The 24,863-nt window shown below is 42.4% G+C and overlaps 2 protein-coding genes across 3 annotated transcripts in view; one reads left to right on the top strand and one right to left on the bottom strand.

Moving 5' to 3' along the window:
- The window catches only part of Rgl1 (ral guanine nucleotide dissociation stimulator like 1), a 277,227-nt gene that overhangs the window by 241,005 nt on the left and 11,359 nt on the right, over positions 1-24,863 (bottom strand). The gene's annotated exons all lie outside the window — the stretch shown is intronic.
- Apobec4 (apolipoprotein B mRNA editing enzyme catalytic polypeptide like 4) lies at positions 23,715-24,761 on the top strand. Its single transcript, XM_041662624.1, has one exon. It carries the CDS (start codon positions 23,715-23,717, stop codon positions 24,759-24,761), a length of 1,047 nt encoding a protein of 348 aa, XP_041518558.1.

Here is a 24,863-nt window from a genome sequence, read left to right as displayed (position 1 = left end):
GGACAGTAAAATAGAAGAAAAGGAAAAGCAGAAGGAAGCCATATGCAGTTGAAATTAGCTGTTGGCTTTCATATCGAGCAAAGTAAACTGGATTCACCCAGTACATATCCTGAATGCCCCTATGAGGAAATGGGAAGGTGGGATCAGCAAACCATTGAGTCTACAACCCACCCAGGCTTCTGTTCAGATCACTCTGGAAGATCAGAGCAGAAGGGCTGGTGCTGATCTCAGGACCTGATGAGTGAAATAGCTTCCCACAGGCTTGGTCAATTCTTTCTGACAGGTGTACATATTGCAACAATCTTCAAAGTCAACCCTGGGACAGCCTCCTAACTCCTTTTGAAGATACTGCCAAGAAAGGAAAAGAAGTAAGAAATGAAGCCCAAATAAGGACGAAATGATTGAAAGAGAACATTAACCAACGAACCCAAAAGGATACATGTGATAGATTAAAACTTATTAGACGGCTGACCACCAAAGTAACCCATGGCTCCTGTGGTTCACTGCCGGTACACAGCGTGCTCTTGACATCAGATACCTTTTATAATCCTCAAAGCCATGTCCATAACCAAACACTAACACATCAGCAAAACCCCAGGGGCTGTTCTCTGAAGAAAACTAGCTTCAGTAGTGACCTTGTCAGAGTTTGCTAAAAGCAGGAAAGTTCAAACTGGGGCAAATGATCCATCAAAACTGCCAAGGGTTCTCTGGATGTTTTACACCAAAATCACCTTCCTTACAAGACCTCAGCATGAAAGGATTGCCACTCATCATCTAAGCAAATAAAAGGAAATCAAAAGACTAACCTCAGCTATAAACTCCTTTAATTAAGTCAGACTCTGCCCTCAATTAATGTTCAACGCACAAACACTGTCAACATTTTGTAGAAAGTCTTTGGATTTTCATATTCAGTAAGTTGTTTTTTAATAAAATGGAAGGTTAAAAGCTTGTTCTAGGACCATCAGCACATTCTCGAAACCTGAACTGTTGCTGGACTCATTCCTACACTGCTGTAAACTATGTTCCAGGCTCTCAAGTCAGGACAGCATCCTGTGTGGAAGGATGAGTGCAGAAAGTAAACTGAAACCAGACTCGAATTTGGCAAGTCAATGAAGACAGGGTCTTGGAAACAGAAGAAAACGAACTGAGGCTGACATAATTCAGGTGGGCTGGAATTCAGAGCATGCTGGGACCTTGGTAACACAGACCAGCTGGAGTGAGACGAAGCCAAAACAGCCCGAGCACAGCCTCTGAACACACAAAGCTCCAAGTCCTGGTGTCCAGGGGACACTAGTAAACCCAGCACATTGGGTCAAACAAATGCAGCCAGGCATCAGAAATATGCAACGACCCCTCAGGTTGAGGCCAAAGGAGCATACTTACTGCCATGGCAACAGTTCTAGTTCCAGTAAACAGAGCAACTTAGCTGCTAGATGAAATACAGCAAAAAACTCTAAATGTACAGCTGAGCTGACAGGGAAGAAAGAAAAATGCTAGAATCAATGACAGGGAATAGTATAAATAAATATTGCACTGATAACAATATATGGACTGTCTAAAGAGCATTTGTTAGTAGTAGGAACCAAGAAGGGGGTATTTCGTTCTGTGTTTGGGTTTTGAAGCAAAGAGAAAGTTTAATATCTAGGAAAAATATAAATATTAGTTTATGATTCAAAATGTATTTTATTAAACACAAATAGTGTTTAGTTGTAACAGGCCCTCAGACCTTAGCACAACTGACGCCATGATGGAGTACCATTCAGGCCTTGGAATTCAACACATAGACAGCACCACCTGCCAAATGGAAAACAAAGATCTAATCCATCAAAGTCCATAGTTCTGGGAAGGTCCCTAAATGTACTGACCTTGCTTTCTGGCTTCTATAGTTCTGACTCTTGTTAACTGTGCTTGTTAACTGAAATATGTCAACCCAGAATGTAAATTTTTGTGCTTAAAAGTCCACCCTGAGAAAGGCTCGGGGCTGCTCTTGGGTCCCACACACCCAGTGTAGTCACAGGTCCACTAATAAAGACTTTCTATTGACTTGAACCCAAATCCAAGTAATTTTCTCTGCCTCTCACAGAGTCATGTAAGTTAGTAACTCATTAGCTTGTAAATAATTATAACTCAAAAATATGGCCTATATCTATTAAAGAAATTAAATCAATACTAAAATTTCAGAACAGAAATCACCAGGCCCATATAAATTCTTTTGTAATTCCTTGAAACATTTAAGAAAAAAATTGCATCAGTTATCCCTTTATGATAAAGGTCTTGGAGAAATTAGGGATACAAGGGTCATACCTAAATATAATAAAAGCTATTTACAGCAAGCCGACAGCTAACATCAAATTAAATGGAGAAAAACTCAAAGCCATCCCACTAAAATCAGGAACACGACAAGGATGACCACTTCCTACGTATAACCCCAGCAGCACAGACATTAAGGGCATCATTGAATAAATGGGACCTCCTGAGACTGAGAAGCTTCTTTAAAGCAAAGGACACTGTCACTAAGACAAAAAGGCAACCCACTGACTGGGAGAAGATCTTCACCAACCCCGCCACTAACAAAGGTCTGATCTCCAAAATATATAAAGAACTCAAGAAACTAGCCTGTAAAAGGCTAATCAACCCAATTATAAAATGGGGCAGGCACTGAGCTGAACAGAGAATTCTCAACAGAAGAAGTTCAAATGGCCAAAAGACACTTAAGGTCATGCTCAACTTCCTTAGCGAACAGGGAAATGCAAATCAAGACAACTTTAAGATACCATCTTACACCTGTCAGAATGGCTAAAATAAAAAACACCAATGATAGCCTTTGCTGGAGAGGTTGTGGAGAAAGGGGTACACTCATCCATTGCTGGTGGGAATGCAAACTTGTGCAACCACTTTGGAAAGCAGTGTGGCAGTTTCTCAGGAAATTCGGGATCAACCTACCCCTGGACCCAGCAATACCACTCTTGGGAATATACCCAAGAGATGCCCTATCATACAACAAAAGTATATGCTCTACTATGTTCATAGCAGCATTGTTTGTAATAGCCAGAACCTGGAAACAACCTAGATGCCCTTCAACGGAAGAATGGATGAAGAAAGTATGGAGTATTAGAGTACTACTCAGCAGTAAAAAACAAAAACTTCTTGAATTTTGCATGCAAATGGACGGAAATAGAAAACACTATCCTGAGTGAGGTAAGCCAGACCCAAAAAGAGGAACATGGAATGTACTCACTCATACTTGGTTTCTAGCCATAAATAAAGGACATTGAGCCTATAATTCATGATCCTAGAGAAGCTAAATAAGAAGGTGAACCCAAAGAAAAACATATAGGCATCCTCCTGAATATTAACCTTCATCAGGCGATGAAAGGAGACGGAGACAGAGACCCACATTGGAGCACCGGACTACAACCCCAAGGTCCAAATCAGGAGCAGAAGGAGAGAGAGCACGAGCAAGGAACTCAGGACTGCGAGGGGTGCACCCACACACTGAGACAATGGGGATGTTCTTTCGGGAACTCACCAAGGCCAGCTGAACTGGGGCTGAAAAAGCATGGGATAAAACCGGACTCACTGAACATAGTGGACAATGAGGACTGCTGAGAATTCAAGAGCAATGGCACTGGGTTTTGATCCTACTGCACGTACTGGCTTTGTGGGAGCCTAGGCTGTTTGGATTTTCACCTTACTAGACCTGGAAGGAGGTGGGAGGTCCTTGGACTCCCCACAGGGCAGGGAACCTGGTCTGCTCTTAGGGCTGATGAGAGAGGGGGAGTTGACTGGGGGAGGGGAAGGGATATGGGAGGCGGTGGCGGGGGAAAAGACAGAAATCTTTAATAAATAAATAAATAATAATAAAAATTTTTTTAAAAGTAATAAAAAACATGTTGCAAAATCTAACACTACACATTCATGATTTAAATTTAAAAGAAAGTAGGGCTGGAGAGATGGCTCAGTGGTTAAGAGAACTTTCTTATTCATGTGAAGGACTTGGATTTGAGTTCCAGCTCATAGCCATCCACTGCTCCAGTTCCAGGGGACCTGATGTCCTCCTCTTCTGACCTCAGTGGGCACCATGAATATGGGATACATTGATACTTGCAGGCAAAACACTCATATGCATAAATTAAACCTAAAAACAATTATTTATATATTAAAAAAAGGAACTTCCTCAACTTGATTTAAAAAAGAAATCCACAGAATTGATTCTCAACCTGTGGGTTATGACCCCTTTGGGGTTTGATGGCCTTTTCACAAGGGTCACATATCAAATATCCTACACATTAGATATTTACATTATGAAGTAGCAACGAAAATAATTTTATGGTGGGGGGTCACACCATGAGAAACTGTATTAAAGGGTTGCATCCTTACGAAGGTTGAGGACCACTGCTCTACAGAATCCTACAGTTACTATCATACTTAATGGTGAGAAACTGGAAGCATTCCCACTAAGATCAGATGTCCGCCCTCGCCACTGCTCTTCAGGACGGTATTGGAAATCCCAGCTAATGCAGCATCACAAGTAAAAAATAGAGAAAGTATTAAGAATGGGGAAAAAAAGAAAATAGTCTTTGTTTATAGGTAACTGTCTAAATTAGTTAGAGTTTGTATTGCTGGGATAAAACACCATGACTAAAACTAGCTGGGGAAGAAAAGGTTTCTTTGGTTACACGTCTACATTATAGTCCATCACTGAAGGAAGTCAGGACCGAAACTCAAGCAGGGCTGGAGCCTGGAGGCAGCAGCTGATGCAGAGACCATGGCGAGAATTGCTCATAGGTTTGTTCATCGTAGCTTGCTCAGTCTGCTTTCTTATAGAACCCAGGACCACCAGCCCAAGGATGGCGCCACCTACAATGGGTTGGACCCTCCCACACTGATCCCTAATTAAGAAAATGCCTTACAGACAGATATTATGGAAGGACTTTTTCAACTGAAGCTCCTTCCTCTCTGGTGACTCTAGCTTGTGTCAACTGACATAAAACCAGTCAGTACAGGAACATAACTATCCCTGTGTAAAATCTCCAATAATTTAAAAAAAACCTTCTGAAATAGCAAGGGATGCACAGGTTAAAGGAAACAAGGCTAATATGCTAAAGTCACTCTCTCCCCTAATACATCAGCAATGAAAAAGTAGAAATTAAAAACAAAAATGTATCACCACGTATATTAGCTTCCCCGTGAATGAAATAGCTATATCCAAATCTGACAGAGTTTACACAAGATCTATATGTGGAAAACTAAATGGTGAAGCATTTTATGTGCGTGAGTAATAATATCTGTCTAGTATTATCAGGTGTCAGTTCTTCCCAGCTTGCTCTGTAGACTCCATAAAATCCCAATCTAAGTGCTAGGAAGTGGTTTTACAAATTTTGGCAAACTCACTCAAAGGTCTGTATGGAGGACAGGAAGAGCCCTGCAAGTATAGGTACTTGCCAGCAAACAGGACAGCCTGAGTTTCATTCCCTGGACCCACGTAGAGGAAGGAGGAGAGAACTGACTCCTGCAAGTTGTCCTCTGATCTCACAGTGCACACCATAAATACACAAAATAAACTGTTAAAGTTTGGGTGGGAAGTCAAAAGACAGAATAACCACTCTGTGTCAAAAGGCATAAAAGAAGTCAGAGGACTGACACTCTCCAACTTGGAAACCTGCTGTAGCGTTGCTGAGGTCAGCGGCAAATTTGAAATATCTGAAATGAATACAAACTGTCTCAGGAATGCAAACAGTGCACTGTTGTGGGCAGTGACACTCTGGTCAGACACGGCTCCCCATACAACAGAGCCATCCCCTCTGCACCAGCTAACACTCTGGTCAGACACGGCTCCCCATACAACAGGGCCATCCCCTCTGCACCAGCTAACACTCTGGTCAGACACGGCTCCCCATACAACAGAGCCATCCCCTCTGCACCAGCTAACACTCTGGTCAGACACGGCTCCCCATACAACAGAGCCATCCCCTCTGCACCAGCTAACACTCTGGTCAGACACGGCTCCCCATACAACAGGGCCATCCCCTCTGCACCAGCTAACACTCTGGTCAGACACGGCTCCCCATACAACAGAGCCATCCCCTCTGCACCAGCTAACACTCTGGTCAGACACGGCTCCCCATACAACAGGGCCATCCCCTCTGCACCAGCGACACTCTGGTCAGACAGGGCTCCCCATACAACAGAGCCATCCCCTCTGCACCAGCTAACACTCTGGTCAGACACGGCTCCCCATACAACAGGGCCATCCCCTCTGCACCAGCTAACACTCTGGTCAGACACGGCTCCCCATACAACAGAGCCATCCCCTCTGCACCAGCTAACACTCTGGTCAGACACGGCTCCCCATACAACAGGGCCATCCCCTCTGCACCAGCGACACTCTGGTCAGACAGGGCTCCCCATACAACAGGGCCATCCCCTCTGCACCAGCTAACACTCTGGTCAGACACGGCTCCCCATACAACAGGGCCATCCCCTCTGCACCAGCTACACTCTGGTCAGACACGGCTCCCCATACAACAGGGCCATCCCCTCTGCACCAGCTGATTTCAATGACCACAGTCACAGCGAGGACTGGGAGACAGCCATATACCTGGGCTTTTTGATCCTGCAGGGCAAGAGGCATGGGAGAGCATATGGCAGCTGTGCTGGCTAAAAATAGATGTATTTCTAGCCCATTTCAGAGACTGCCTGAGACAACTCTTACTGTCCAAGGACACTACTATTGACACACTTGTCAAAGGCAAGCAAAAGCCTCCTCTGACTCCAGAGACTGCTGAGAAGATGGCCAGTAGTCTGAATGCTGTCACACAAAAAGGCCTATTGGGTGCCCTACAGCTTCCTGAAAAAGAATGAGTTAAACAAATTCTTCACATGTCAGCCCGAGGACTGTTGGCCCCACCCCCTCTAACTTTCAGGCACAAATCACCATGTTTGATGCTATTTCTTCATTTCTCTTATGGCAATAACAGCACAGTAGGAAATCTGTGCATTGATAATGGAGATGCTGGGAATTCCAGGTTCTATTTGAAACAAGCAGTAAATGGAGCAAAGATGGTTGGTGCGGGACAATTTGTATTCTGTCATGTTTTAAATAAATGCTGATTGGCCAGTAGCCAGGCAGGAAGTATAGGCAGGACAACCAGACAGGAAGTAGAGGCAGGTCGATGAGAACAGGAGAATTCTGGGAAGGAGGAAGCCCATTCCTCTGCAGTCCTGTCCAGACACCGAAGAAGCAGGATGTGACCTGCCCCACTGAAAAAGGTACTGAGCCATGTGGCTAACATATACTAGAATAATGGGTTAATATAAGTTATAAGAGTTAACAAGAAGCCTGAGCTAATGGGCCAATCAGTTTATATCTTATGGAGACCTCTCTGTGATATTCTTTGGGCCTTACTGGCTGTGGGAACTGGGCAGGACAGAAACCCCAACAAGCAGGCCCTCATGTTACAGATGGTGTCTTAGCTAGGCTTTCTATTGCTGTAAAGAAACACCATGACCACAGAATCTCTGATAAAGAAAAACATTTAATTGAGGCTGACTTAGTTTCAGAGGTTTAGTCCATTATTGTCTTAGTGGGTGGCATGCTGACAGACATGGAACTGGAGTTAATACATCTTGACTTGCAGGCAACAGGAAACAGTCTGTCTCACTAGGTGTGACTTGAGTATATGAGACCTCAAAGCCCCTGCTCCACAATGACACACTTCTAACAAGACCACACCTACTCCAACAAGACCACACCTCCTAATAATGCCACTCCTTACCGGCATTCAAACACATGAGTCTATGGGGGACATATCTATTCAGACTACCACAGATGGTCTTACCAACAAATAGTACTGAAACTGACTATCAGCTTTTTTTGTTTGTTTTTTTTTTGTTTTTTCGAGACAAGGTTTCTCTGTGAAACAGTTCTAGCTGTCCTCAAGCTAGCTCTGTAGACCAGGCTGGTCTCGAACTCACACAGATCTGCTCGCCTCTACTTCCCGAGTATGCTCAGATTAAAGGCGTGTGCCACCACTGCCCAGTGGTGCACCTAGACAAATGCATCTACACAAAGATCTTAAGCATATCACAGAACTCAGTATAAGATACAAAACTATGACATTCCAAGAAGACAACACAGGGTAACATGTAGGTAACCCTGGGTACAATGAGAATGTTATAGATACAACATCAATGGCACAATCCATAAAAAAAAATTGGTAAGTTAGATATCAATGAAACTTAAAACTTCTGATCTATGAAAGTCAATGCCAAGGGAATAAGAATACAAGACAAAGAATAGGAAAAAATATGAGCAAGACATGTAAAACAAAAGGCTGTTATTCACAAAATATGAAGAACTCTTAAAACATAATAGTAAGAAAACAAACAGCCCAAGTCTTAAAATGAGCACAAAATCCAAACAGATTCTCACTCTAGAAGATACACGGATTCAAGGAGCATGTGGACAAATGGCCACCATCATCTGACAGTAGGGACTTTCACAGGAAAGCATCTATTAAGACAGGCAAAATCCAAACCATTGACATCAAATACTGGGAGGATGTGGAACAAGAGCTCATGTTCAGTGTTGGACGCCTGTAGAAAAGTCCAGCTAGGGAGATGATGTGGTAGTTACATATTAAATTAAACAGCTTTCCACATGGGCCAGCAGCCGTGCTCCTCAGCATTTACCTAAGAACTGAAAACTTTCATCCTCAAAAGCCTGCATAAGGAAGTTTAGAGCAGCTTTACTAAAAGCTACCCTGAACTGGAAGCATCAAAGATGTCCTTCTGTAGAAGAATGGACAAACTGGGGAATTAGGATAGCATGTTATTATTTAGCACAAACAAGCAAAGTATCTAGACATGTGGAACCTCAAAGACATTGAGTGAAAGAAGCCATCTGGAGACCTACAGTAAGATCCCAACTACGAACATTCTAAAAAGGGAAAAGAACTCTGAGACAGTAAAAGTATGAGCACTGTTTGCCCTGACAGTGGTGGTTAGCAGTGTTTAGAGGAAGGCAGGCTACACAAGAAGAGCACAGAAAGATGCTGAGAGCTGTGAAACCATGCATGGCATCCAATAGCAGATAAATACCAGCACACACTTGCAGAAAACACCACACTGGATGCTCAGGTAAACAGTGAGTCTGGGGTGGGAACTGTCAAGAGAGCCTCATGACTCTTCACAAATACAGCGCTATGTTGTGGGATGTTGATAATGAGGGAGGTGCCCATGTCCACCCCAAAAGTGTATGGGAATTCTCAATTTTGTCATGAAACTCAGACCACTCTAAAAGACTCATTATTAAAAGCGATGTGATACGCACATCACACCAGGGATCTCAATAAGCAAAGGAAATCAGAGCCACAGGCTGTGTGGCTCCATTTACAGTCTCTGAACTTACAACAGTTCAACTTAATTTTTTTTAACCTTACAAAGAAAGACATGAAAGTGATTGTGTAGAAATAATACTTCAAGTTTCGAATTTTAATCCCTTCTGGAGCTAGTGGTATGCAGCTTCTCTCTGGAGAAGCTGGCCCTCCCCTCACTCCCACCCTGCCTGTCAACCATAACCACAAGATAAACTGGCAAACCATGTGCTGCCACAGGACGGTGTCAAGCTGGCTGTCTGGAGGAAATCTCCCTGCGATCCTTTCAACATTCTCTGTACAGCAGGGTTATCAAGATGGAGCTAGCTGTGAACCAAGAAGCCAAATCTCATCAATAGCAATAACAAATACATATTTATCTAGAGCCATGGGGGAGGGTGACTGATGGGGAGAGGAAATTTAGAGTGGGTAAAAATACCCTGTGTTTTTATGATGACATAAATTCATTAAACTATATATTTAATATAGGGCATCTTATTATGTATTAACTATATCTCAACAAAGCTGACGATAAACAGTTGTGATTTTAATGTTATGGTATAATGATTATCTATGGGAAATATTCTGTAGGGTATAGGGAGATGGTTGTCAGTACTTTTTGGTATCAGTACAGATGGATATCTCAGGCCCTAGGTCATTGTTTGTTTTTCTGGGCTTGGAGGCTGGGAGACAAAGCATAGGATCACATCCAGGGCCTTGAACACAAGGAAAGTCCTCTACCAGCTATAAGCTGGTTTTGTTGTTTTGTTTTGTTTTCGCTTTCTGCTTTTTCAAGACAGTCTTACTATGTAGCCCTGGATATCCTAGAATTCACTATGTAGACTAGACTGGCCTCAAACTCACAGAGATCTGCCTGCCTCTGGCTCCCGAGTGCTGGAATTAAAGGGATGTATTACTATACCTGTCTTTCTAACTTTTCAAAAACAGCAAGATTTCCCTATATGTATAAAATCTTCAGTAGAATAATAATGTTAATATTTCCAAGGAAGCAGGAAACAGAAAATAAGACTTGTTTTTCAGCAGCAGATGAAAAGACAAAATAAATACCGGATTTTAAAAAATATTTTTTGTCATGTTACAAAATCATATTCTCTACAATAAAGGACCCATGCACAGGAGAATTGCAAAAACATAGCCATTCCTTTTATTAAGATATGATTTTAAATTCAATTTATGTGATTGGGATAGACTGTTAGAATAGACCATGGATTAAGAATTGGTGATGAATTTTGAAAACACACCTCTGTTTATTTCAAAGAGATGTTTAAAATTGGTATCCTTAACTCATAAGATTGCTCTAAAATTTCTTCCTGTGTGCCCATCAGCATACTTCCTCAGATTGATTTTCTTTGTTATGATGCTTTTAACCAAAATTATGAGAGCAAGTTAGCTATATTCTCCAACTAAGGTTGGCACCAATTCAACATAGATTAAACAACAAAGCAAATTGGTTGGTCAAAATAAAGATTTTGAAAATGAACATATTAATACAAAGTGTTTATAAAATGTGTGTACACAGTACAGTAAATAAACAATGTATGGGTCAGAGAGATATCACAGAGGATAAAACTGCTAGCCGAGCAAGCAGGCAGAGCCCAGTTCAATTCCCAGAACCCATGTAAAAGCCAGATGCAGTGCTCCACACCTATAATCCCACATTCCTATTCTGAGATAAGAGCTGGAGACAGGAGACCCGTGCAGCAGCTCCTGAGCAGCACAGCAGCAGAAACGGCCAGAAAGCAAGTGAAAGGCTGGAACCGACTGTCATCAAACCAACTGTCCTGTCTGCACACACTCATCATGTCATGCACATGCAAACACCTTGCACACGCCTGCATGCACATCCACACACACATCCTTTGAGAACATACATATTTCTACTCCGTGGGTTTGAACACATGAGAGTCTCACTGTTACGTGCCTGTGTACATACCTTCAATAAGCGTCGTGTATCATTTTTATAGTTCCACCCCTTTTTCTGTTCTATTCTTCTACAGAGAAAATCTTTTCCTTATTCTGCTTGTATTTGTACAATGGCAGACATATACACCAACAAAACAGCATACAGATAAATGTAGGCCTACATGGTCAGATGAGTTTTAGTGAGGGTGCTCCAGCAATACAGTGGGAAGCAACACTCTCACCAACAAACACTGCTGGGAAACTGGATACCGTAAGCTAGAGGCTGAAACTGGAGCTTTGTCCCACACTAAACACAAAAAAAAAAAAATCATCTTAAAATGGATTAAAGATCTAACCGAGACTGGAAACTACCTGGAAGAAACCTGGGATGTAATCTTTACCACACTGGTGACCTTTTCTCGGCTATAACAACAAAAGCACAAACAACAAAGGCAAACCCAGGGCTGGGAACGTGGCTCCCATGCAGAGTGGTCACCTAGCACACCCAAGGCTGTGGATTCAACTCTCAGAACCAGGAAAACACAAAAACTTACAAGTATTCTGTTTATGTTTAATAAGCGCTATTTTTTTAAAAAAGTATAGACTATTTCATTATAGAAAAACAGGCTTATGTTTATTTGCCATTTTATTCTTTCATAAAATAATTTTTAATAAATTTTTAAAGAATGACAGTATTTAGATCTACTTGTAGTATTTATTTATGGTTAGAATTGGAAGTGAGTCTTGCAGTATGCAGCCTTCCTTGGAGCTTACCATGCAGAGGTCCCAGTGGCGCCTTTCCCTACACTTTCCTTCCCTGTAATCCTGAGCCTGTGCCCTTGTTTCCTTGGCAGTGGGGGAAGTCTACACAGAAGAATTCTAAAGTGGCTTAAGAAAAGGCTAGCAAACCAGTTCCTGCTATTTGGAGTGTGCTGCCATCTTGTGGCCATTTTATCTACAAACCCAAACTAGAAGATCACCTTTTGCCCCCACTTCCATCCTCTCCTGAGACAGCTCATGTAGCCCAGGTTGTCCTAGAACTCCCTATGTAGTTAATGATAGCCCTGAACTCCTCCTGATCCTCGATTATCGGCCTGTTCCACCTGTCTTCCCACGCTCTTCGGTCTTTCTTTCCTTCCAGGCCAACACTTCCTTTCTACCTTTCTCGCTAAAATACCTGGAGAGCTAGCTCCCCAAAGCCTACTGCCCACTGCCCTTCCTCACTTCAGACCTGCCTTTTAAATCTGGGCTCAGTGTCCAGGTGACTTCCTACTATTCCATATATCTGAACATTGACAGTGTCGACCAGGCTGCAACACAGAACAGATCGTGTCATTAGTTAGGCAGTGTGCTCAAATAAAAATTAATAATGCAAGCGATAGAAATATAAATTACTTCTTTCACCCTAAAAGAGCAATACATCCTATGCAGCCTTTAGCAACCATGGCCATCTTGGCTATATCCCAAATCAGACTGCCAGATCACTGACTGATGTATTCAGCTGAGTAAAGGTCTTTGTAAATGTAGATTTTATAATCTTCATTCCAATTACATATTTCATTTTTATGTGGATAACACACACAGTTCATCAGGATGAAGATGAGACAGAGCAGCTGGGCTAAGACAGAAGCTTCTCCCTTCTGGTAGGTGTCCACTGCACATCGGAGGCAGAAGCAGGGGAATCACAGGTCGCAAGCCTAGTGATAGCAGCGGTGAGCAAGTGAGGCCCTATCTCAAGGTAGAGGCCAGGACCCACACCCAAAGTCATCCTCTGATCTGCACACAGGTACCATGACACCCACACTCCTGCAGGGGAGGGGAAAGTGGGGAAGCCGGGGGCGGGGGGGGGGGGAGAGGCACCTTTGCAGTAAAAGTAGAATTGGAGGATAGAATGTTAAATAACTCACACAAAAAGTCACATATTTTATGTTTCCACATGTCAAGGTTTAGGAGACTGTAAAATTGGAGTCCCCACAGTCTGGGGACTGCAAGGAAAGGCGCATGGTGAGGGCTGACAAAGGATGGGGTACAGTTAGATTAAAGGGCCAATCTCTAGTGTTCTATAGCACAGCACAGTTAACCATGGTTAGCAGCAATTAATTGTGTGTTGCAAAATTGTGTGGGGATTTCGAATTTCCCAACACAAAGAAATAATAAAGACTTGAAGTGATGGTTATTCCAATTTGCCTGATCATTACACATAAGTATGTTCCATCATTATGTGATAATTAGAATTTTAATATATATTTTTAATATAGTTGAACTTCCTAAAACCACCCTAATACATAACTGATTGGTATTACAAGGCTCCTGTTTCCTGCTTCTTCCAGTTCAACCTTCTCTAGGATGTGATTACTACGTAAACAACCCAACCCTGAAGGCAATGGCACACATGGGACGACTGTACAGAGACGGTGGGGCGTGTTACCTCCTTTTCCTACCTCGACTGAGCCTCTTGCACAGCTAATACTTTTTTATTATATAAACATTCTAACAGCTTTCTTAAATATCACTTTTTAAAGTAATTTTTTGAGATAAGGTCTCACTCTGTAGCCCTGGCTAACACGGAACTTGCTACAAGGTTGACCTCCAGTTCACAGAGATCTGCCATACTCCACCCGCTCTCCAAGTTCTTGATTAAAGGCATATGCCACCAAGCACAGGTTTTTTTTTTTAAGTAATATTGTATAGTGGGTACCATTTATTAGAGTTAAGCAGAGGATGAGCTATGAGAATGAACTTCCAGTTGTTTGTAAACTCATTCAGTGAGGAGCTGCTCGGAACACAAAAGCAAAAACAAGCAGGGCAAAATGTAGGGTAGGATGAGGTGCAGCAGCACATGTGCCCAGGACGCCAGGCAGGGAAGGTAACTGGAGAGCGCTTGCTGAGGATTGAGGAGTGCATCAGAGACCCTCAGAAAGTACAGACCCCAAGGAGCCCATGGCTGAGAGAGGGCTGCTGGCAGTGGCCACCAAAGTCTGACAATGGAAGAATGTCACAAATGACACCAATACAAGAGGCAGAAGGGGCCTCTTCCCTCTCCCTGAGGAGTTAGTACCTATGCTCTAAAGCTATTAGCAGTAACCAGCAGAAATACACACAAGATCGCCACTTACTCATTCAAGTAACCTGGGAAAGAACAAGGGGAAAGATTGCAATGGGTCACAATGACCCCTTGTGTCTGAGAGATGCCAAGGGGGTAAGCGGAGGCCAGGGAGAAAGTGAAGAAGGATGCGGAGAGAAAGGGCCGCTGGTGCACCAGCAAAGCTTGTCTTGAAATGAAGGAGCCACATACATAGGGAGCAAGTTTCCCAGGGAGCGTCTTAGAAGAATTTCCGTAACTCATTCAGACAGAATCAAGAACTCCTCTTTGGGGCTAGGGAAATGGCTTAGCGGTTAAAAGCACTTGCTGCTCCTGCAAAAAACCTAGGTTTTATTCGCAGCATCCATATGGAGGCTCACAATGGTGTGTAACTGTAGTTCCAGGAGTTCAAACTCACCCTTCTGGCTTCCTCAGATACTGCATGTACATGGTACACTCACAAACAAGCAGGGCAAAATTCTCATACATATTTCTTATGTTACAAAAAAAGGGGGATCCTTTTGTGGAGTGTGGGTCCATTTGTCCAAACTTGCTGTCTTTCCAAAGATGTCAAGTCAGTTTAATGTCACAGAAAGGCAGACCTCTCAAGGAGTGGCCTCTAGCACCTGCACAGATAACAGAACCCCCAAATCTTGTCCACACAGTGAGCCTGCCACAGCTATTCCAGACGTGAGAGAGAGGGCTGAAAAGAGGACCTTAGATTTTATTCTTACAGTCACAGGGAGAAAAAAATTCAACACATTCACTTAAACAGTTAGATTTCGCCCTTCTATGCAGACTGGAATAAGCAAGCAGACATGTATATTTTCATCTTTGGAACAGGTGGTTTGCTATGCAAATAAAGTAATAAGTGTCAGAGCCGTATCCTAGCAGTAGCTACTTTCCAAACGTTACCATGGCACCAATTCAACAGTGTTCTTTGAGGCAGCCCCACCTCAGCAAGGACTAACTTGGGCCAGAAAAATTCAAGGAACTAATAGAAACTGCAAAAGAGTTCTGATATGGTATCAGAGGAGATTCTTATGACACAAATGCCCTCTGAATCTATGTGAAGCAGGGCATGGGACTTCACGGAGGAAACCAAGAAGATGGACCAGTGCCTCCGACACCTGGAGTGTGATCCAAGCCTGGAGACAAAGCCATGGTAATTATAACCGCTAACATTTGTTTTTAGCTCCGAGCAGATTGCGCACAGATTGGGAAGGGCAAACTCCATTCTCCAATTACTCCACTGCAAACTGTGCCTCAGCAACAGTCGCTAGAGCCTGGCTGGCTGAAAGGAGAGCAGACCCTCCTCACAGTGTGGTTCATTTATGTTAAACCGAGGAAGTCTGTCCTCCCATGGCCACGGTCCAGGGCCACTAGCCACTGGATGTGAGAGGAAGAATCCTCCAGCAGGCTGGGCTCCCCACATCTCTCATGCTTGCTACCAGCAAATCTGCTCCCCACATGGCAACATACATGCCCCAAGCACAAACAAGGCAGTGGTGGGGAGGACCAAGCAGTGGTAACACAAGTTCAAACCCACTTGGCTTGCGAGCCAGTCACGGCTACTGAGGTAGCCCTGGATAGAAAAGTACAAAGAGACAGATAACAAAAATTATTGATATTAGTAATGTGTAATCAATAACAAATTCATATGATCAATCTTGAGTTCTATAAAAGCTTAACGGAAATGGGGCTCTTTCCTTCAGGCTGGTGAAAGGACAGACAGCTGTCACTGAAGCCATTAACAAGAACAAAATTCCAGAGCCCACTCGTTTTTATCAAAGCCATCGGTCACCAAAATTGCCTTCAGATACTAATGCATTGTGTCTGGCTAAGATTGAAACACGGGCAAGAGAGGGGTAGAAATAACCGTATGTTTGGGAAAATACTCAGGAGCTTCATGTTGCTGCTGCTTTTGTAAAAGAGACTAAAGACCTTAGCCAGGTGGTGGTGGCCCACACCTTAAATCCCAGCACTTGGGAGGCTGAGGCAGGTGAATCTCGTGAGTCTGTGGCCAGCCTGATCTACAAAAAGAGTTCCAGGTCAACCCTGTCTCAAAGAAGAGAGACTAAAGACCTCCTGCTCTCCTAAGGGCATTTATAGGTAGCTATATACTTACTTCCTCACACCAGCTTAAAAAGGATAATGAAGGCAGAAAAGGCCTTGTTGGTATTTTTCCATATCATTTATGGAAAAAAACACTGATACATAAAGGAGAAAAAAATCATCTGTATCAATTTATCTTCCAGTTGCTGATGGTGTCACTGTTCCTTCCAGTCTGTTCTTTTTAAGTCTATGTGTATCGTTGTGGCATGTGTGTGTTTATCCCTGTTCATGTTGTGTGGCTATATGCTGGAGGGCATGTATTCATCTGCCTGTCCAAGAGTGTGGCGGCCTGGGGCTGGCCTCTATTTCTTCCTTAATTGTACTTCACCCCAAGAATGTGGCGGCCTGGGGCTGGCCTCTATGTCTTCCTCAATTGTACTTCACCCCAAGAATGTGGCGGCCTGGGGCTGGCCTCTATGTCTTGCTCAGTTGCGCTCCACCTTTATTTTTTGGAGACAGGCTCTTCTACTGAACCTGGAACCTGCCATTTTGGCTAATCTGGATAACCATCTTGCTCCAGGATTCTCCCTCTTGTCTCCCGCAGGCTTCAGGATTACAAATGAGCTGCCGTGCTTTTATATGTGTTCTGGAGAACCAAATTCCCCAGTCCTCTCATTTGCCCAGCAAGCCATCTCCTGAGGCCGCCTGCTTGGCTTTCTGATCCATGTTTGTTATACAGAACACGAAACCATGCTTTAGGCCTTCTTTTTTTTCCCTTGTACTGTGCCACAGATTTTTCTCTGGTGGGTTGGGATTGTAACTGGAGCAGTGAACTAGATGTCACTCAGTAGGGACCCACACAATACTTAAGTGTACAAATTTAGGCTTAGTCTTAAGCTTTGCTAGCAGATGGACTGACAAGCAGGATTAGCAGTAAACAGTCTTAGGTTCCAAGAGATCTGTCCTCTGTCCTCTGCCAAGGATTAGAACCAGACTAGGGAACCTTAAAGGGCAGGAATTCTGTTGCACCAGGAAAACGCAGTCCTAAAAAGGAAACTAAAGCAAACATCCAGTCCTGTGGATTAAAGTAACTTCAGAGCAGGCCAGGTGTGGCGCAGACCTTTACTCCCCACACTCAGGAAGCAGGCGGACCTCTGCAGGTTCAAAGCCAGCCTGGTCTATACAGCTGGTTTCAGGTCAACCAGAGCTACCTGGTCAACACAAACAAACAAAAACTACAATCCAAAGTCTGTGGTGCCAGAAGAAGTGTTAGCCTTTGGATAACGGTAGCATTAACAAAGCCATACTTCACCCTCAGCTAGCCTGAGGCTTTGAAAATATTTTCCACTCAGGACAAAATTTTCATAGGAAATCCAGAGATTTCATCTGGTCAAATAAAGCAGTGTCAGAGCGTATCTGAACTGTGAAGTCAGATTTCTGGAGAAGGTAAAGTGATATGAAAGCCTGAGACTGTAAGTTTGGATTCCCAAGAGTTATGTATAAAGTCAGACATGGAGGCACACACCCATGAACCCGGAGCTTGGCAGAAGGCAAAAACAGTCAGATCCCTGAGGCTTTTGGGTAGCCAACCCAGCAGAAGGTGTAGAAATATCAAGGTCTAGGCGCAGGGAAAAGACCCTGTCTCTAAATAAATAAATAAGATTAAGGTCAATAAAGAAAAATATATGAAGCCAATCTCTGGCCTTAGTAGGAGCAAGCCAGTTGAGTACACACTGACACACATGTATACACATATAATACAGAGAGAAAAAAATTAACTGAGAAAACATGGCATTAAAATGTTTCCATATGAGACACAATAATAAACGACTATGCTGTGAAGCCATTAAAGCAAATATATTTTTCACTTTTCAAAGTCTAAGTGAAAAATGCATTTTGATTGAGATGATGAGTTTCCTGTATTTTCTCCTTTACCTGTTTTTTCTTTGTGGGCAGGGTTACATGTAAACAATAAAACAATAACAATAAGCTTCATCTGTGGTGTGTCTGTAATCTCTACCACTCAGGAGGCTAGGCAAGAGGGTTCCAAATTCAGAGCTAGCCTGGGACACAAATATTAAGTTCAAGGACAACAGGGACCATTTAATGATACTCTGTATTAAATTTTTTCTTAAGTGGGGCCTGGAATGGTGGTGAATAACTATAATTACAGCACCAGGGAAGCAGAGGCAGGGGGCTCAGGAATTCAAGGTCATTCTTGGCTACAATAAACTTTAAGGCCACTCAGGGCTACAGGAGATTTTTGTCTCATACCTTTATCCCCCATAAAACTAGATTCTGAAAAAAGGTCGCATATAGAGTTCAATAGCAGCACTTCCCCAGTAATGTGACCAGTCAATCAATAGATAAGTGCTAGAGAAAGTACGAGGACTTTCCAATCATGCTTAATGAAAAAAGCTTCCCTGAATACAAAAATTAATCACACAGCAAAGACTCGCCATATGAAAATGTAGAATTTGGTGCAATTAAATAACAGCATTGGGGGAATGCTCTAAGTATATTATATGCTTGCATGAAAATGACCTTATGTAACCCTGTGTAATAAAAGAAAAATAAATTAAAAATAAAACACAAACATAATCAAGATCCTATATAAATAATTTATATATATACACAGAGACACACACACACACATATGCTTTGTTTTTCAACAAAGAGTTTTTCTGTGTGGCCCTGGCTGTCCTGGAACTTGCTCTGTAGACCAGGCTGGCCTTAAACAGAGATCTGCCTGCCAGCTCTAAAATATTTTAAAGATTTGTTTATTTCCATTTGGTATACAGGTGTTATGTATGTATGTATGTATGTATGTGTGTGTGTATGTGTGTGTGTGTGTGTGTGTGTGTGTGTGTGTGTGTGTGTGTACCACATGTGTACCTGGTGCCCAAAGAGGCCAGAGGAGGGCATTAAACACCCTGGGGCTGGTTTTACAGTTATGAGCCACCATGTGGATGTTAGGAACTAGTAGATCCTAGGTACTCTGGAAAAGCAGTAAGTAACCCTAACCACTGAGAAATCTAGATAAACGACAAACAGAAGATTCTTGATGCATAAGAGCTCTTGCAAATCAATAAGAAAAGCATCAGGTATAAATGAAGATAAGGGATCAAGAATAGTTCATGGAAACATAAGAGTTATAGACCAATAAGCAAGCGAAATATGCATTCAGGCTTACTAAGAATAGAAAAGGTAATACAAGGGTCCTACCTAAATATAATAAAAGCTATTTACAGCAAGCCAACAGCTAACATTAAATTAAATGGAGAAAAACTCAAAGCCATCCCACTAAAATCAGGAACACGACAAGGATGTCCACTCTCGCCATACCTCTTCAATATAGTGCTTGAAATTCTAGCAATAGTAATAAGACAACATAAGGAGATCAAGGGGATTCATATTGGAAAGGAAGAAGTTAAGCTTTCGTTATTTGCAGATGATATGATAGTGTACATAAGCGACCCCAAAAATTCTACCAAAGAACTCCTACAGCTGATAAACAGCTTTAGTAACGTGGCAGGATACAAGATCAACTCCAAAAAATCAGTTGCCTTCCTATACACCAAGGATAAGGAAGCAGAGAGGGAAATCAGAGAAGCATCACCTTTCACGATAGCCACAAATAGCATAAAATACCTTGGGGTAACCCTGACCAAGGAAGTGAAAGATCTACTTGACAAGAACTATAAGTCTTTGAAGAAAGAAATTGAAGAAGACACCAGAAAATGGAAAGACCTCCCTTGCTCTTGGATTGGGAGGACCAACATAGTAAAAATGGCAATTCTACCAAAAGCAATCTATAGATTCAATGCAATCCCCATCAAAATCCCATCAAAATTCTTCACAGATGGGCTGGAGAGATGGCTCAGTGGTTAAGAGCATTGCCTGCTCTTCCAAAGGTCCTGAGTTCAATTCCCAGCAACCACATGGTGGCTCAAAACCATCTGTAATGATGTCTGGTGCCCTCTTCTGGCCTGTGGACATACAGACAGAATATTGTATACACAGTAAATAAATAAATATTTAAAAAAAAATTCTTCACAGATCTGGAGAAGACAATAATCAACTTTATATGGAAAAACAAAAAACCCAGGATAGCCAAAACAATCTTATACAATAAAGGTTTGTCTGGAGGCATTACCATCCCTGACTTCAAACTCTATTACAGAGCTACAGTATTGAAAACAGCTTGGTATTGGCATAAAAACAGAGAAGTCGACCAATGGAATCGAATAGAAGACCCTGACATTAACCCACAAACCTATGAACACCTGATCTTCGATAAAGGAGCTAAAAGTATACAATGCAAAAAAGAGAGCATCTTCAACAAATGGTGCTGGCAAAACTGGATGTCAATCTGTAGAAGAATGAAAATAGATCCATATCTATCACCATGCACAAAACTCAAATCCAAATGGATTAAAGACCTCAATATCAGTCCGAACACACTGAACCTGATAGAAGAGAAAGTGGGAAGTACTCTACAGCACATGGGCACAGGAGACCACTTCCTATGTATAACCCCAGCAGCACAGACACTAAGGGCATCATTGAATAAATGGGACTTCCTGAGGCTGAGAAGCTTCTGTAAAGCAAAGGACACTGTCACTAAGACAAAAAGACAACCCACTGACTGGGAGAAGATCTTCACCAACCCTGCAACTGACAAAGGTTTGATCTCCAAAATATATAAAGAACTCAAGAAACTAGACCGTAAAAGGCTAATCAACCCAATTATAAAATGGGGCACTGATCTGAACAGAGAATTCTCAACAGAAGAACTTCAAATGGCCAAAAGACACTTAAGGTCATGCTCAACTTCCTTAGCGATCAGGGAAATGCAAATCAAGACAACTTTAAGATACCACCTTACACCTGTCAGAATGGCTAAAATAAAAAACACCAATGATAGCCTTTGCTGAAGAGGTTGTGGAGAAAGGGGTACACTCACCCATTGCTGGTGGGAATGCAAACTTGTGCAACCACTCTGGAAAGCAGTGTTTCGGTTTCTCAGGAAATTCGGGATCAACCTACCCCTGGATCCAGCAATACCACTCTTGGGAATATACCCAAGAGAGGCCCTATCATACAACAAAAGTATATGCTCAACTATGTTCATGGCAGCATTGTTTGTAATAGCCAGAACCTGGAAACAACCTAGATGCCCTTCAACGGAAGAATGGATGAAGAAAGTATGGAATATATACATATTAGAGTATTACTCAGCAGTAAAAAACAAGGACTTCTTGAATTTTGCATACAAATGGATGGAAATAGAAAACACTATCCTGAGTGAGGTAAGCCAGACCCAAAAAGAGGAACATGGGATGTACGCACTCATATTTGGTTTCTAGCCATAAATAAAGGACATTGAGCCTATAATTCATGTTCCTAGAGAAGCTAAATAAGGTGAATCCAAAGACAAACACATAGGCATCCTCAGGAATATTAACCTTCATCAGGCGATGAAAGGAGACAGAGACAGAGACCCACACGGGAGCACCGGACAGAAATCTCAAGGTCCAAATCAGGAGCAGAAGGAGACGGAGCACGAGCAAGGAACTCAGGACCACGAGGGGTGCACCCACACACTAAGACAATGGGGATGTTCTATTGGGATCTCACCAAGGCCAGCTGGCCTAGGTCTGAAAAAGCATGGGATAAATCCGGACTAGCTGAACATAGCGGACAATGAGGAATACTGAGAATTCAAGAACAATTGCAGTGGGTTTTTGATCCTACTGCACGTACTGGCTTTGTGGGAGCCTAGGCAGTTTGAATGCTCACCTTACGAGACCTGGATAGAGGTGGGCAGTCCTTGGGCTTCCCACAGGTCAGGGAACCCTGATTGCTCTTCGAGCAGATGAGGGGGGGGGGACTCGATCGGGGGAGGGGGAGGGAAATGGGAAGCGGTTGTGGGGACGAGGCAGAAATCCTTAATAAATAAATAAATTAAAAAAAAAAAGAATAGAAAAGGTATACATCACAACAACCAAATGACACCAAGACACACTTCTCAAGTCTGCAAGCTGATAGTGACTGCTGGGACACAGTAAGATTAGTCTTCCTAGGAAACAACTTGACAAAATCAACCCTAATACTATGACTTAATAATAAGATGAACCAGATACAGAAACGATTTACTTATAAAAATATTCATCAAGATGCTGTTAATATTTAAAAGAGGCAAAACTTGAATTTTATAGTTATACAGTAAAATTCTAAGTAACCATAAATATTGCTTTCTGAAGTAATTTTACTACCAGAGGAAAATTCTATGATACACTACAAGTGAAATAAGGTTATAAATCATGACCTGTAGAATACAGAAAGAGAGAGAGAGACTGGAAGATCAAACCTATAACCAGTAAATGTAATATAAGTAAACACAAACTGGTGGGCTTTTTCTTTTCTGTATCAGTGCATGCAATTATTCTCTACAAGAAACACATGATACTTATGCAATAGTTTAAAATGCCTTAAGAACTACATTATAATGCCCTAGGTAAAATAGTAATAATAATTTGAGAAATATTTTTAAAAGAATGGCTATTGCTTAAGGATCTCAACATTTGGGATTGAACACCCTAGGAACCACCACATTCAGAGAAGAGTAAAGGGAAGAAACCACGAACAAAACGAAAGCCTACTTATTTCTTTGGGTTTTCACAAGTAGGGATCACCAAGATGATATGGGACTTGTACTGTTGCCACTAAGCGCTAATTTTGGTTGAGTCACTCATGTCTGGCATATAGTAAAGCATTTGGTATTTATTATATATATTATTATATATATATGATATTATTCAATCCCAAGACAATCTTATGAGTATGTCACATGATCATCTTGGCAGACAGGGAAGTTGTGGCTCCAGAGGCTAAAGGACTTACCAAAGTCCCCTAAACTGGGAGGCAGAGCAGTTCAGCCCTGAATAGAGATGGTCAAGTTTCTAGTCCTTACTGTTAATGCATTTGCTCTACAGAGAGGGAATCCATGAAACAGGTAAAGCTGTATTCTGCATTTCTCTTTCATCTCCCTTAGCACCACCTGTAAGAAGCTCAATGAGGAGAAATGAATCTTGAGCCCTGTAATCCATTCATATACCTCACCTTTACGCTCCCATGTGCCTTATAGCAACGGTGCGACAATGCTGGGAATCTAGGGCTTAGGAAATCTATGCATTCAGTTCTTCCTCTTACCATTTTATGTCTAACTTCTCTTTCTTGTTTAGCTCTGCAGCTAGAAGACAATAAAATGAGCAATGGAGCCACTGTATGAGGAGTATCTAACACATGGTGGAACCATTGTCAAACCTTATTACTGGCTAAGCTTCTCTCTAGATTGCACTAACTGCCCTTACCACATTCGGACAGGAGAAGAAGCAAGAGTTCCCTACACAGAATTTCAGCAGATTTTTGGATTCCCATGGTCAACATACCCTCAAGCAAAACACCTCACATTTTATGAGCTGAGAAGTTCCTTTGGGAACCTGATACAAAAGGGTCATGCTAGCAAGTGCACTGGGAATCACAAACACCCAGAATCAATGCTATTTGAGAGGAACGGCTACCTTGACTCAGTCATATCTCATAACAGCAACATCAGACATGTCATTCTGTATTCCAGCCACTCCCCTTGTAATGAGGCTAACCACTGCTGCATCAGAAAAATGTACAACTTCCTGATGATGTGTCCAGATGTCACTCTTAGTATTTTCTTCTCTCAGCTCTATCATACCGAGAACCAATTTCCTACCGCGACATGGAACCGTGAGGCTCTTCGGAGCCTGGCCAGCTTATGGCCTCAGGTCACTTTGAGTCCAATAAGCGGTGGCATTTGGCATTCTATTCTCGACAATTTTGTTAGTGGTGTCTCGGGATCAACAGTTCTCCAGCCTTTCACAGCTGGGAGAATACTGGCTGACAGATACAATGCTTACGAAATAGACTCCATAACAGGAGTCAAGCCTTATTTTATCGATGTTCTTCAGAGCCAGCGAAAAGAGAATCAGAACAGAAAAGTTCAGGCAGCTTTTGAAAATCACCCCTTAAACAATGCTTATCCTGGACAGCCCTTCCTGCGCCAGGACCCCAGGACTCCTGTTCTTTTCATGCTGGTACCTTACAGGGATCTACCGCCGATCCATGTGGGTCAAAACGCACAGAAACCCAGGAATGTGCCAAGACACTTGGATATGCCTCGACTGTCATCAGTTGAGGTCAAAGACCTTAGAAAACCCTCCCTTGGCCAGGCCAGTGGAGGTGCTGGAAGCCACAAACGGGTCTGGAAGCAACAAAGAGGAAAATGAAGAGAACAAAAAGAAATGGAAGAAATAAACTTTGTTATCAAGCCAAACATTTGCTAAAGGGTTTAGTAGACAGATAAAAAATTTGGACATTCTCCCTTCTAG

This window comes from Microtus oregoni, unplaced genomic scaffold (assembly GCF_018167655.1).
Source record: "Microtus oregoni isolate MIOR12 unplaced genomic scaffold, Mior012 000013F_ref0000133, whole genome shotgun sequence".
Taxonomy (NCBI): domain Eukaryota; kingdom Metazoa; phylum Chordata; class Mammalia; order Rodentia; family Cricetidae; genus Microtus; species Microtus oregoni.
This window is presented reverse-complemented; position numbering and strand designations above follow the sequence as displayed.

Coding starts and splice junctions, on each gene's coding strand:
- Apobec4 (XM_041662624.1), top strand. CDS start 23,715: ATGGAGCCACTGTATGAGGAGTATCTAACACATGGTGGAACCATTGTC.